The 14942-nt window shown below is 56.8% G+C and overlaps 1 protein-coding gene across 3 annotated transcripts; it reads left to right on the forward strand.

Moving 5' to 3' along the window:
- The first annotated feature begins 1578 nt into the window (after positions 1-1578).
- On the forward strand, positions 1579-9240 carry Dusp9 (dual specificity phosphatase 9). 3 transcript variants are annotated; one of them, XM_042667571.1, is made up of 4 exons: positions 1579-1700; positions 6646-7053; positions 8190-8645; positions 8824-9240. In XM_042667571.1, exons 2-4 carry the CDS (start codon positions 6681-6683, stop codon positions 9147-9149), a joined length of 1155 nt encoding a protein of 384 aa, XP_042523505.1. In that variant the 5' UTR covers positions 1579-1700; positions 6646-6680; the 3' UTR covers positions 9150-9240. The 3 variants fall into 3 exon arrangements, with proteins under 3 accessions (XP_042523505.1, XP_042523503.1, XP_042523502.1); XM_042667569.1 differs by lacking the exon at positions 1579-1700 and adding an exon at positions 2532-2596; XM_042667568.1 differs by lacking the exon at positions 1579-1700 and adding an exon at positions 5909-6099.
- The last annotated feature ends 5702 nt before the right edge of the window (positions 9241-14942 follow it).

The following is a 14942-nucleotide window of genomic DNA, read 5'->3' on the forward strand; positions in this document are numbered from 1 at the left end:
CCCACATGGTGCCATTTTGGCAGGGATGAACTCAAGCCATGAACATTTTGGCTGTCTGATGCAGAAGAGAAAGCATCCAGGGGATTCAATTCATTTGGTTGACAGACTCAGGCTCTGAAGAAGATCGCGGTCCTCCACCTAGGAGAGGCTGAGTTGCTGAGGCTGAAAAGGTAAAGAGGGCAGTCAGGGCCTAAGGTTGGGTGGATGTGCCAGGCTAGTGTCGGGCAGCTCGTGTAGTATAGTTGGCTAGTCCAGGGCAGCTGGACTCTGCCCTGACTTACACATCATTTTCAGTACAGACCAGCAACCGGGCAGGGCCTTGGGTGCCAGAGACCAATCTGCCACCTTCCTGTCTTTTCCAGGGGTAATGACTCAGGGGAATTCAGCAGTGCTGCAGATGCTGGCCAGGCAGCCATGGAGCTGCTGGCATCCCTGCCCTGTCCGGCTGGACCCTGTCTTGCTCTTCCTGAACACAGATGCCAGTCCTTGATAGCCATAATCACAGGCTGCTTCCCCGCATCACCCCAGGGCAGGCTTGCACCCCAACTCACCTATGCCTGGTCTGGGAGTTCTGGAATGACCAGCTCTGCCTCTACCTCTGAACAAAAGGCCTGGGGGCAGTGGGTGTCCTGTCCCAATGCTCAGCTGAGGCCCTGCACTTCTGAGCTCAGCCAGAGCTCAATGTGGCTCATGACCCCGCCAACCAGAAGCACCCCAACCACCCCAACAACTGGAACCTCTGGCTCACTGTGCCTAGCTGTGAGGGAGTCTTCTCTGCCTCTCAGAGCTGTGTAAGGGAGAAAAAAAAAAACCGAGGGAATGCTTGGGACTTCTGGTGGAGAGGGAAATTCGTGGGGATCTGGTACCAATACCCCGTCCCCACCATCTCTCGGCCCTTCCCCCAACGTCCTGGCCCCACCCGTTCCAGGCACTGAGGCTCACAACTTATTCCTATCAGACCAAATCTGCAGACGACCGTTCAGGAGAATTTGGGGTGGGGTGGGGCCCCTCTGTGCTGTCAGTTGGACCTTGTACGCACTCCACTGTAGGAACAGGAGGTGGCCCTGAAAGACACGGCTGTGCCCGTCCTGGATGGGTCCCTTCACTTCTACCGGCTGCAGAAATGCCAGTGTAGCTCTGCAGCGCAGCCCCCATCCCCCGCGCCCCAAGCCAGACCCAGCCTAGGTCAGTCCACTCAAGGGTCCAAGCTCGAGGCCCCCCCCTCCTCCATGCAACAGCGCTGTTGGGGGCTGGGGGTCGTAAGGCGCGTCGAGCAGAGGCTGGCAGGTGGGGGGAAGGCGGAGGGGGCGTGAGAGGAGGAGGGAGACGCCGCGCAGGCCGAGGCCCCTCCCCGCTCCCTCCTGGTGCGCCGCTGGCGACGTTGCCCCTCCTGGGCAGGGGGCGGAGAAGACCGCGACGGGAGGGGAGGAGGCGGCGGCGGCGGAGGCGGCGGTGGTGGCGGTGGCGGTGGCGGTGGCGGAGGCGGCGGCGGCGGGGGCGGAGGCGGAGGCGGGATTTGGAGTTTCCCTCCGCAGCAGTAGCGGCAGCGGCGGTGGCGGCCCGAAGCTCCAGGCGAGGCCGCCGCCTGGGGCTCTGCTGGCGTTTGACGGTGACAGTGGCTCTTCCCGCTGCTTGAGCTACGGAAACTTCCCGATCGCCACGCACGGAGCCCGGGCCAGAAGCTGAGCCTCCCAGCCGAGGTGAGCAGAGCACGCGGCTCCCCGGGGCTCCCACCCCACCCCCACCCTGCCTGATTGCCCCGCACCCGTGCGTTCCTCCAGCCTGCACTCCCAAAGTCCTGCCAACGCACATACCCCACCCCGGGGCCTGAAGCGCCCACCCGTGCGAGACCCTTTGGACCCCACTACCACCCCCCTCCCCGTGCGCTTTCTACGTCCCCTGCCACTTGCACCAGCTGCTCAATTGCGCGCGCACAAGCCACACAACACGGACCCAGAGCCCTGTTCCATGCACACACAAGCAGCCCCGGACCCATCACTCACCCCTGACCCCAACTTAAGCCAACACTCGTCCCAGACCCTGCCACGCCCCAGCGCACACCTAGGCGCGCACACGTTGCCAACACATCCGTGCGATGCTATCGGCGCTCAGTGCTCCCCCACACTATGCCCTCGCCGAATCAAACTTCCCATATGTCCATAACAGACACCCCACCCACGTTCCCAGCCCAAAGCCTCTGCAGCCACCCACTCCAACACACACACACACACCCCGGTCGCCGACACTCCCGATCCCCTGGCGGACACCTCCAGCCTCCCCACCAACACTCTCACACACACAAACACCTGCTTGCTCGCCCGCTCTCCAGCATGCTGCCCCGCCCCCATCGCAAATAGCCCTAAACACCCCCACACACACACCACATCGCTGTGTCCCTCCCACAGCTCTCCTCCCCCCCCCCCCTCCAAACACCTGGCACACGGACTCTACAGGCTGCAGCATTTTGGTGGCATCCCTGCCAGGCAGCGGCTCGCCAGCCTGGGGCTCGCCAGGTGCCTCCCTAAACAGACTCCTAGACGCCCTGGGGACTGATTTGACCTCTTCTAAGAGATAAAGAAGACACTTGGGTCCCAAGGTATGGTACCTAGATGTGGTGGTAAAGGGGGCGGAGGTGGGAGCAGAGAGGGTCAGGCACCGAAATGGAAAAGTGCCAGCAACACAACCCGGACGCGCATAGAGGGCGGTTGTAAGGGCTGGAGTCGGCTTGCGCTGTTTGTGTCCTGTGGGCCTGTGCTGTGGGAAGGGCCGTGTGTGCACGTGTGCACGTGCGTGTCTGGGAGGAGTGTGTAATCGGCAGAACGAAAAGCAGAAGCAGCACCCTTCTGGACTCCCCCAGACAACAATTAGTTTCATTCATTCATGCCTTCTTTGTTAACGAGCATTTCTTCCGTGAGCGCCCAGGCGCATACCAGGCCCTGCACCGGGGGGCTGGGATGAGGCGGGCACACACCCGTTCCTGCCTTGGACGAACTCCCAGTCCCGCAAGGAGCCCGACCAGGAAAAGCAGAAAGCCATTCCCAGCGGAAAGTGGATTTGATGGCAAAGACGCTGGATTTGGCAGGAACGCGGTCTCAGGGAGTTAAGCTCCTATCCGTGTGACAGGGCCTCAACAGCCCCTATCCTGTCCCTCGACCAGGCGGGAAGCATGGATTTCAAGGGGGAAGGCGGGGCGCTGCTCTCGGGAGGCTCCCAGGACCAACCAGCACGCGCGGCGCGCGCCGGGCCTGCGGCGGGGGAGAAGGGGGAGACGATGGCTGGGACGCTTGGAGGCCTGGGGCGCCCGGCGGGGGCGACAGTGGGCGCAGCTCCCACCCTGCGGCGAGTCCGGAGCACGACGCCTTGGCTCCGCCCGCTGGGGGGTGAGGGGCGGCAAACGAGGTCCCTGGCGCGCGGCTGCCTCCCCCCCCCCGCCCGCCCCGAACCGTCGCGGGGCGGGGCCAACGCCCAGAGCCGGCGCTGCAGGGGGCCCTGGGGGCGGGGGCTTGGCTGCACTGAGCCCTGCAGTGCGGAGGTGGCAACAGGTTCCCATTTGTCCTGTTGCTGGCGCTGCCGGCGCTGCAGACACACTGAGATTTGGAGATGAAGCACCCCGCACCCCCTCACTGCCTCACGCTTTCTCCCGGTGGGGGGACAAGGGGCTAGCCAACAGGGGTGTAAAGCAAGGTACAGGGGTACTCTTCAGTTGTCACCAGACTTGGAGCCTAGGCTTCCTTTCCCTTCACCATGGCAGAAGTGTCCTGCCTTGGCATCGCTGTCCACAGCCCACCTCTTGTCTCAAGGGAGCACAGCTGGACACCCCAGGAGCCCAATTTCCTTCGGGTTGGTGATCCTCTTTTCGAGCACACTGAGAATAGCTCCATAACAGAGTGGCTGGGCTAGTGCCTCACAATTCCCTGATGCTCCCAGCCTGCACCCCCATCACACACACACACACACACACACACACAATCTAGCCAAGTCCTGGTCCTGCTCTGCAAGGTGGCACACTGGCAGCATCTGACTGCGATTCTTGTCCACCCCAAGGTCTCACCCACAGCTATAGTGGAGTTCAGAGGCAGTCCCGAGGCTGGGTACCCATGGCCAGATGACAGCTAGTGTCTGCTTCTAACACTGGAGCTAGGGTATGAGGCAAGGCTGAGGTTAGAAGAAGGTGCACACTGAGGAAGAGAAGCAGGCCAAACAGCCTGAGTTCTCTTGAGGCCACTGGAGCACACAGAAGGGAGACTATGGGCTTGTGCAGGAGTCTGGAAGCAGGGTTGGAGATGGGCAAAACCTAGGCAGGCAGCATAGGAAGAAAGCTTTGTGTCTTCTCCATACTGACAGTCGACTCTGATGTTAAAGTTGCACTTCTGGGTGGTTTTCCATTTTCACTCCTTAGAAAAAGGTTTAGCGTGATACCATCACCATGTGCCTCTCTTTTGTCTTCACTTTAGCTACTTAGAATAGATTTCTAGAAGTAACCAAAGGTATGGATTTTTTTTTCTGTCTAGTGATTGATGCCCACTGCCAGCGTAATTTCTGAAAGGACCTAACCCATAGTGAATGTTCAAGCAGGAGGAACCTTGGGCATTCTCATTTTGAGGACATTTTACTAAAGTAGCAAGTAGGAAGTGCTACCTTGTTCTTACTGTCATCTTGTTTTCTGAGTTGCCTTTCTTTCATGCCTGGGAATGAACCTTCCCCCACATAGTATTTTCCCCCCATTACATTCCTTCCTTCGTGGAGTATGCAGTCTTTTTTAGTTCTTTGCCCATTTATCTACTGGGGTCTTAACCTTTTGATTATTTTGTATGAGCTTTATCTTATCTGTTGTTTTCCTTCAACACTGTTATTTGCTTTTCTTGAGCTTAAAGCAGGGAAGAGACACATAGCCAGATCTTTTTTTACAACCTCCCTCTACCTCTCTTTTCATTGTCTCAGCACTTATCACCTCCGATATCTTGTTCAGTGCCTTTGCTTATTGTTGGTCTGTCCCGCCAGCGTGAGCGCACCAGGCCAGTGTGGGATCCCTGTGGCTCCATCTGTGTTTGTTGAATGAATGTGTTTGTTGAATGAATGGTTCCCCGCTCAGAGCAGGGCAGGTAAGGGGTACATTGCTACACACAGGTCCATAGACAGGGAGAACACTTCAAAAATGGAAGAATGTGAGCCTGTGACCTGTACAGTAGACCGAGGATTGCGCAAGGATGGAGAGAAGTCGGTGGAAACTGCTTTCCTCCAGATTGAACCATCCAGAGGGTCAAGGAAGGGGGCAAGGGGCAGAGCCAGGGAGAGTCCTGGGATTCATAATGTGAGTGAAGGAGTCCAATTTAGGGTGATCAGAGCTCCTGTGGGAGGGTGTGTAGCTGGAGGGAAGGTGTGCAGGGAAAGCCCCTATGCTGGCCTAGCCCTCTAGGTCTTTGGCAGAGTTCTGAAGGGGGAGGCAGTAGAGGTTTCTAGTTGTTTTCCTCCTCTGGGATGTCTGGCATGTCGGTGGCAACCAGTGTGGTGGCTCTGTTTGGTCCGATCTACAGATGGGGCCACTGAGGTTCCGGGTGGGGATAGGCCAGGTTGAGTTGTGGGAGGCAGCTTCTGGGGCAGGGGCACTGGGCTTTTGTCCTCGCCCCTCCCCCCTGTCTTCAAGACCAGGCTGGCGCCGGCCAGGGGAGCAGCAACTGCTTCCCTGCTGGGCCCCCGACCTGCCCTTGGCCTCTGCCCCGACCCCGTCCTGCCTGGGTGGAAACCCCAGCTCAGCCTGCCACTTGCAGATCCCACTAGACTTCAATCGCTCGCACCCCGTTGGCTCGCCGGCCCCCCTGAGCCCGCCCCCCCGCCCCGCCCAGGCCCGCCCCTCGGAACGGCTACTCCACGTCCTAAGACCGAGGCTTCCTAGGTGGAAGCTGGGTCCCGCTGCCTGGAAGCAGCCGGCGCGCGAACGGCTTGGCTTCCACGTGCGAGCCCGCTCCGCCGCCCCGCCCTCTCCCCGGGCGCCTGGGCTCGGGGACTCGCGGTCCCCGGACGGTGCTCCGCTCCCTGCTGTGGCAGAAGCCGGGGCCAGGACGTCCACGCGCGAACGCCTGCCGCCGGATCGCGATCCAGGTCTCTCCTTTTGTTCTCTCCTGGGGCGCGGGGCGGGGGGGGGGGGGGGGAGAGCGGGTCCCATCACCTCGGCCACCTTTTTATCCCCCAAGTCCTCCTGGGAGTGGGGGAGATTTAGGCCTTGAACCACATTTCCTCGCACTTATACATCCCAAAGTCTAACTTGGGGAGTGAGTATCGGCAGGCCGAGTGTGAGACCTAGAAAGAGGGGTGTGAAGGAAAGTGCTTTGGGTCCCGGAGCGCCCCCCCAGGAAGAGCTTTGACGGAAGGGGCCGTTAAACACCCAGATCTCTTGGGGGGGGGGTGCTCGTGCTTTTTTAACAGGAGACCGGGAGGAGTGTCTGGCGCCCAAGTGGCTGCGCGTCGCGCCGCCGTTTTCTTGGGGCACCTCAGTAGCCCATCGTGTCGCTTGGGGCGCGAGGAGAGGAGTGGACAGCAGTGTGTCCCGCCTTCAGGATATGAGGCTGTGTTTCCCCTCGCCGGCGCCCCGAAAGTGGCCAGCCACGGACACCCCCCGCTCACGCCACCCCTCCCCTCTCTTCGCAGTCCCCGCTGCCCGACGTGCAGAAAGCCGCGCGCCCATGGAGAGCCTGGGCCGCTCGTGCCTGTGGCTGCGCCAGGAGCTGGCGCCCCCACGGCCCAGGCTGCTGCTCCTGGACTGCCGCAGCCGGGAGCTATACGAGTCGGCGCGCATCGGCGGGGCGCTCAGCGTGGCCCTGCCCGCGCTGCTGCTGCGCCGCCTAAGGAAGGGAAGTCTGTCCGTGCGCGCGCTCCTGCCTGGGCCACCGCTGCAGCCGCCCCCACCTGCCCCGGTGCTGCTGTATGACCAGGGAGGAGGCCGTCGCCGGCGCGGAGAGGCCGAGGCCGAGGCTGATGAGTGGGAGGCCGAGTCGGTGCTGGGCACCCTCCTCCAGAAGCTGCGGGAGGAAGGCTACCTGGCCTACTATCTACAGGGTAGGTGCAGGCAGGATGGGCAGGCCTGGGGAGGTCCCTCACCTGGAGAGCAAGGCCCTGGCTTGGGGGGAGGGGCGAGGGAGGGTAGTCCCAATTTATTTGCCCTTGGGCCAGCTCCATTTTATTTTGTGCAGGAGCTGTCAGGCAAGCCCTTCACCCTTTCTGGCCAGTTTCTGAGTAGGGGGTGGGGCGGGGATTGGCCCGGCCTGACCTAATTGTCAGTATGCTCAACAACAAAGTAGCAAGTGATCCACCACAGTCTCCCCCAGATGTGCCCTGCTTCAGGGACCAGACCACTAGAGGGGGAACCCCAGGTGCTTGGGGGTGGGAGGACAGAGAATCCTGGAGAAGCATTGCAGGCTGGAGATAGCAGAGCCCAGGAGCCCAGCCTCCTCCCACGGCAGACAGAGCCAGGTTGGAGTGAGGGGAGACAGGCTGCTTGTGGCCTTGTTGGCTCTTGGACCTTCCCAGAAGCCTAGCACTGCTGGAGCTTCCCCTGAATCTACAGAGCCAGCTCCCCCCACCTCCTGATTTGTTGTTCAACAACAAAGCTGACGGGGATGGATAATATAAAAAGCATCAGGTTTCCAACCCCAACCGAGGAGAAAAAATCAAATCTGTAGATGAAGCATGATGAAGACTTCTGGGGACATTGGAAGTCATCAAATGGAATGCTGGGGGCTCTTCCCAGTTCCCTGCTTCCTGGAACCCACCCCACTTCACCCATCCGAGCTAGAGCTAGCACTTGTAGCCATACCACATGGGGAGATCCTCAGGCAGAGAACTGACATCCGAACCTTCCACGGAGGTGGAGCCCTTGCATTTGCCTCCATCTGGCACTGGGGCTCTAAGATCCTCCTGCATGGCTCCGCTTGGGCCCAGCAACTGTGTTGGATACTCGGCCATTGGGAGGAACAACCAGTGGGGCTGTGGGGGGGGGGGGGGGCGCGAGTGTCTCCAGCACAGCACACTGGTCCTCAGGACGGGTGAAGCTGCTGGCTTGTATGTGCCCTTGGGAACATATGCACCCCTATCCCCACCCCAGGTTGTAGGAGCAGCTCCCTATCCCCAGCCAGGCGCTCTTGGCTGCCTAGGAGTCTAGGTTAACAAGGAATCTCCTCGTTCCCCCCCCATAGGTGGCTTCAGCAGGTTCCAGGCTGAGTGCCCGCACCTGTGTGAGACTAGCCTCAATGGCTGTGCTGGCTCCAGCCTGGCCCCAGTGCCCAGTCCAGTGCCTGTGATAGGACTGGGCGGTCTGTGCCTGGGCTCCGACTGTTCCGACGCAGAATCTGAGGCTGACCGTGACTCCATGAGCTGTGGCCTGGATTCAGAGGGCGCCACACCCCCTCCAACTGGGCTACTGCCATCCTTCCCGGTGCAGATCCTGCCCAACCTCTACCTGGGCAGTGCCCGGGATTCAGCCAACTTGGAGAGCCTTGCCAAGCTAGGCATCCGCTACATCCTCAATGTCACCCCAAACCTCCCTAACCTCTTTGAGAAGAACGGTGACTTTCACTACAAGCAGATCCCCATCTCGGACCACTGGAGCCAGAACTTGTCTCAGTTCTTCCCAGAGGCCATCGCGTTCATTGGTAAGTCCTCTGTGCCCTCTCCTTCCTCCCTCTCCCCTAGCCAAAGCCCCTGGGCCAGTGGCCCCCTGGCTCACAGGGTAGGGGGGTGGTGCCAGGGCTCCTCCAAAAAGCCACCTGATGTCTGTCACTCATGGTGGCCCTCGGGGGGGTCTCCTCCACCTTGCCCTTCCCCACCTAGATGAGGCCTTGTCTCAGAACTGCGGGGTGCTCGTGCACTGCCTTGCGGGGGTCAGCCGCTCTGTCACGGTCACCGTGGCCTACCTCATGCAGAAGCTCCACCTGTCACTCAACGACGCCTATGACCTGGTCAAGAGGAAGAAGTCTAACATCTCCCCCAACTTCAACTTCATGGGGCAGCTGCTTGACTTCGAGCGCAGCCTGCAGCTGGAGGAGAGGCGTGCCCGGGGCCAGGGGAGTGGGGGGCAGGAGTCCACTGCCTCGGACCCACCCTCCTTCTTCACCACCCCCACCAGCGATGGGGTATTTGAGCTCGACCCTACATAAGGCTCCGCAGGCCAAGCGGCTGGTCCCACACCCCCACACCCAGTAGGTGCTCTGACCACCCATGTGGTTGGGGAGGGGAGGGAACTCAGTCATAAGCAGGGGGAGGGGGGGAGGGAAGCTCAATACCTCACGGGGTGGGGGGAGGGGGAGCAAGGCAGGAACAGCAGCAGAGACCTGCCCTGCGCACTCGGGACAGCTGTGGGAATCCTTTTAAATGTGCCTATGGGCCAGTCCGGGGCCGCCGGCCTGACCTGCCCCGCTCTGGCGGGACCATGTTCCAGAACTTGCCTCTTCTGCGACTGTTACTTTCTTTTTTGGGGGGTGGGTGGGGGGGTCCCTCTTTGAACGATCCTTCTAGGTGGCTGCCTGTACACTGGGCCCTGGGCCTCCCTGCTCTCCCCCCCTCCGCAGGAACCTGCTCTCAGCCCCTTCCCTGACCCCAAACGGCCACTTCCACCAGCACAGTCACCTTTTCTGCTTTTCCAACAAGGGCTCGGAGCTCTCCGCGTGGGGCCTCCCAGCGCCCGTGGGTCCAGACCCGCAATGGCTGCGCAATCTCTCTGGGTGGCTGCTTTCTGGGCAGTGCCACGGGAGAAGGCCTGGGCCTGGAAGCCAATGGGCGGGTTCCTGGCTGCACATCTGGCGCCCTGACTGTTTCTTTCCTCCTCCCCCAGATGTCTTGACAGGATCACTGGGGCTCTTTGTGACTGAGGGTGGTCAGACTGCCACCGGAGGAGATGGGGTCTCGGAGCGAGAGCGGGGGGAAGGGCAGGAATGATGAAGGCCTCAATTTTGCTGCTGCGGGTCTCACAGCCGCTGTTGGTTTGGGGGGCAGGGAAGGGGCCAAGCTACAGACACACACGGTCATTCATTCCAGTCCACACCCCTGTGGGCCGCGTGCATGTGTGCGCGTTCACGTTCACACATGCACATTTGCCCACTTACACACCCGGCCTGGGGCAGGACCACGCCACTCTTGAACCTGGAGGAGGGGCTGTGCTTCTTTGTTTTGTAATCCACGTCATGATTGCTTTCTTCGATTGTTCCTCCTGAATAAATGGTTTATTTAAGATACTGAACAGAGTAGTGTGCTACTTCTAGAGCTCTTTGGGGAGGGAGCCCCTGTCTGCCTTCCTGCGTGGACAGAAAGGAGGAACGTTCTGGGCTGACCAGGGACTCCAGCACCACTCCACTCATGTCATTATTTCTCATCTGTGTTAGACCAACCTCCCAGCCACCCTTTCCTCCCCACCATTCAAGCCCCTACTCTGCCACACCCACCGGCGACCAGAAGCAGGACACAGCAGTGAGCGCACGTGCGCCTACTTGCTCGCAGCTGACTTTCCAGCCTTGGAGGAAGACAAGGGTGAATGAGCAGGTTCCACTGGAATGCGTCCAGTGCCGCACACAACAAAATCAGCCCCAAAGTTTGGCAAGTGCCCTTAAGGCATGAGGTGAATGGGACCCAAGCCCACCAGGAGGCACTCTTGGAGGGACCTGAGCAGGGTGGGAGCCCCTTGGTAGAAGGGTATCCTTCTTTTCCTTCCACCCCACAGAGTGGAGAATGGGCTGCAAAGACCCAAAGAGGGACAAGGGAGATTCCGGGAGATTCTTGGGTTCATCTGAAGTGACCGGTGGAACCTACACCTGTCCCCCACTACGGACATCACCTGTGCCCTCACCACACCATGGCGGGGAATATGAGCGGGAAGCGTGGTTTCCAACAAGGAGCTGCAGTGGAAGGGAAGCTGGGGGGGCGGGAGTGCAGGTGACTGTGCAGCAGAGACTGTGTTATATGAGTCAGCTCCCATTGCTCCTACAATGTAGGAGATAATCAGCTTCTCGGGAGAGGGGGCTGGTTTGGGCTCATTCTAGTTTCCAAAGTTCCACTGAGCCACCTTCCCAGCCCAGTCCGTGATAGGTTGGCCATACTGCTTTGGACCCAGGTTACACAGTCCTGTGGTGAGGCAGAGCAAACTGGCCATTTCATGACCAAAAAGGAAAAGAGAGGAAGAGCAGGGGCTAGGGTCTCCCCACCCCCCTCAGGAGCATGACCTAAATACAGATTCCCCGCCCCCCCCATGAGGCTCCACCTTCCAGCCTTTGCGGACATCCAAGATCCAAATGACTTCTGAGCAATGCGGACCAATGGTCCAAGCAGCCCTCTCCATTCAGAAACCCTGAAAACTGGAGGAAATCTAAAACAGATTGACAAATGGAGGAGCTGGTAAATAAACAAATAAATAAAAAGAAAGGCCCTAAGATGATAAACTGTGCCAGCTCTTTAGTCCAGAAAAAAAGCACAGGGAGCCAGGTGTCTCCACCAGGAATGTACCCCTCCCACGCTTTGATTTTAGTCCAGTGAAATCTATTTTAGATCTCTGACCTCTAAGACTCTTAAGAGAAAGAAATTGTGTTGTTTTAAGCACTGGGACTTGTGGTGATTTGTGACAACGGCCACAGAAAGCAAATAAAATAGGTGACCTTGAAAACATACCCTCCCCCTCTGAAGAAAGAGGCAAAGATGCATGTTTATCTCGACCTTGGATTTAGGTGGAAGAGGAGTGAAAGAAAAATGTCACCTCCGGAGAATATATTGCTACATGCTGAATGTTAGCATGGTCTAGGCATAAACTAGTGGCCAGCTAGAGCATAAAAGTGAGACGCTTCTAGGAACCAGTGGCTTACATCTATAATCTTAGCTACTCGGGGGGCTGAGATCTGAGGATCCCAGTTTGAAGCCAACTGGGGCAGGAAAGTCCATGAGATTCTTATTTCCTATTAATCACCCAAAAGCCAGAAGTTGAGCTGTGACTCAAATGGTAGAGCACCAGCCTTAAGCTAAACAAAGTTAAAGGATAGTGCCCAAGCCATGAGTTCAAGCCGCAGAACTGGCACACATAAAAAATAGAAAAATAAGCCAGGCGCCGGTGGCTCACACTTGTAATCCTAGCTACTAAGGAGGCTGAGATCTGAGGATTGTGGTTCAAAGCCAGCCCGAGCAAGGAAAGTCCATGAGACTCTTATCTCCAATAAACCACCAGAAAACCGGAAGTGGCGCTGTGGCTCAAGTGCTAGAGCACTCGCCTTGAGCTGAAGAGCTGAGGGACAGCGCCCAAGCCCAGAGTTCAAGCCCCACGACCGACAAAAAAAAAAGGAAAGAAAGAAAAAGAAAAATAGCAAAGGGGCTGGGAAGTTGGCTCAGTGGTAGAGCGCTTGCCTTGCATGCCTGAGGCCCTGGGTTCGATTCCTCAGCACCATATAAGCAAAAAGAAAAAAAGCCGGAAGTGGCGCTATGGCTCAAGTGGTAGAGCACTAGCCTTGAGCTGAAGAGCTTAGGGACAGCGCCCAGGCCCAGAGTTCAGGCCCCACAACCGGACCCAAAAAAAAAAAGAAAAATAGCAAAACCAGAAAGGGCTAGCTGGGCTGGGAATGTGGCTTAGTGGTAGAGTGCTTGCCTGGCATGCGAAGAAGTCCTGGGTTCGATTCCTCAGGAGCACATAAACAGAAAAAGCCGGAAGTGATGTTGTGGCTCAAGTGGTAGAATGCTAGCCTTGAGCAAAAGTTTAGGGACAGTGCCCAGGCCCTGAGTTCAAGCCCCAGGACTGGCAAAAAAAAGGGCTGGCAGCATGGCTTGAGTGGGAGAGCATCAACCCAACAAGTATAAGTCCCTGGGTTCAAGAAACCCAGTACTATAAGAATAAATAACAAATGTTTTGAAGTTATTAATGAAGTGCTAGAGATGCAGCTCTGTCTAAAGTACTTGCCAGGAAGTGGTGCTGTGGCTCAAGTGGTAGAGCACTAGCCTTGAGCTGAAGAGCTGAGGGACAGTGTTCAGGCCCAGAGTTCAGGCCCCATGACCAACAAAAAAACCAAAAAAACAAACAAAAAAAAAACAAATAAAGTGCTTCCCTAGCATATGCAAGACTCTGTGCTCAACTCCCAGAACTGCAAACATTCTCAATGAATGGCCCAAAAGTAGACTGGTCCTAGAGTGCCTAGCAGAAATAAGCCCAAATCTGCGGTGAAGGGGTGTTGTTTAAATCCAGGCCTCAAAGAATTCCTACAGCAAATTGTAAAATACATAATGAAAAACACAGAAAATGTCAAGAAACACAGAAACTACATGGGAAATTAGAAAGTGAACATAAAATAAGTATGATTAATATGCTTAATGAAATAGAAGGAACTATTTAAAGTATTACAAAAGAACAAGAGATTATAAACTGACCAGGTAATCTTGAAAAGAGGACCACATAGACTTCTAGAAATTATGCAGTTAGGGCTGGGAAGGTGGCTCAGTGATAGAGCGTTTGCCTTGCATGCCTGAGGCCCTGGGTTCGATTCTTCAGCACCACATAAGCAAAAAGAAAAAAGCCGAAGTGGCGCTGTGGCTCAAATGGTAGAGCGCTAGCCTTGAGCTGAAGAGCTGAGGGACAGCACCCAGGCCCAGAGTTCAAGACCCACGACTGGACCAAAAAAAAAAAAAAATGCAGTTAAAGACAATTGGGATTTAGCAATCTCTCAAAAGTAAATGGCTGGGAATTTTCAAAAGTGGTGAAAGAAACTGTTAGAGAGATATGAACTATCCTGCAGCTCCTGTCCTCGAAATCTCCCTCCTAGAAATCAGATGCCCAAAGGTCAATAGGGTACATGGCTGTGCAGCTAAAACTAAACTTTCTGTCCCATCGTCCCTCACTGGGAGCTTCCTGCCTAGCGTCTGCTTTTTCTCCCCCATACCTCAGCATTCTAATCACAGGGATTTTCAGTTCCCAGCATGATAATGCCCACATTCCTGCGGTATCTGCCTCGGGTTCTGGTCCAGTGGTGGTTTGGGGCCTTCAGTGTGCCTTAAACGTTGGCTTGTTGAAACTTAATGTGCTATGTGGGGTAAAAGGAACGGCTGTCAATAGGCCTTCAGTGAAGTGGCGGTGAGGTGACCAGGGTGGAGACGTGCTCTCAGGCTATTGGTGAGCTTGTGTGTGACCTGTGACCTTTACTGGTGTTTCTCAGATTCTACCATCCCCACCCTGTGAGACTGGAGGGCCAGAGCAAGCTGGAGCTGGGGACTCCCCTCCCCCCAAGCCAGTCAGGCGCCAATCAAACCCCAGCAGGATAGGCTCTCTTGAGGACAGGACTTGTTCAGAACACAACTCTCTGGACATATTTCAAATTACTACATTTTCCTCCTGCTGCTAGAAGTAGATTTTTTTTTTCTTGATGTGAACTTGATAGGGCTCCCGATGTGAATCTCATGGAAGGATGGGAGCCCCAAGGTTAAGCTTTCCCACTTGTGGGCTTTGAGCCAACAATCTCCACGCAAGCTCCCCCTCCCCACCCCCACATGCTCCACACCACACCCCTCTGCTTCCCATCCTGGCTTTATGCTCTGGTCACCTGAGATCTGTGTACACCTGTGCTTCTGCAGTTGCCCCGTCACCCCAATTCCCTGATGGATCAAAGTGGGGTGCTTGTCCGTTGGCTCAGCTTTTAACTTGAGGATGGTGTGATAACTTCCCAGCTCCTTCCACAACCAACCAGAAACCCAAAACTGCCCTAGGCTAGTTTTTATGGGTCACATGTGTTCTTTCTCCTACCTCAGTCAGAAGGCCTGGGTGGTGGGCCTCGCCTGCTTTGCTTCCTCTCTCAGAAACCACAGCCCTTCCCTGACTGCTGTCCACCAGCTGAAAACTATTGATTCACATATTTTGCCAAGTTTCTAGTCCTTTATGGTGCGGGACATAATCTCTCATGGCCTTACTAGTATTAAGTAACTGTAAGCTTTGTTTAAGT

The sequence above is a fragment of the Dipodomys spectabilis genome, unplaced genomic scaffold (assembly GCF_019054845.1).
Source record: "Dipodomys spectabilis isolate Male_0828 unplaced genomic scaffold, ASM1905484v1 ptg000411l, whole genome shotgun sequence".
In the NCBI taxonomy this organism is placed as follows: Eukaryota; Metazoa; Chordata; class Mammalia; order Rodentia; family Heteromyidae; genus Dipodomys; species Dipodomys spectabilis.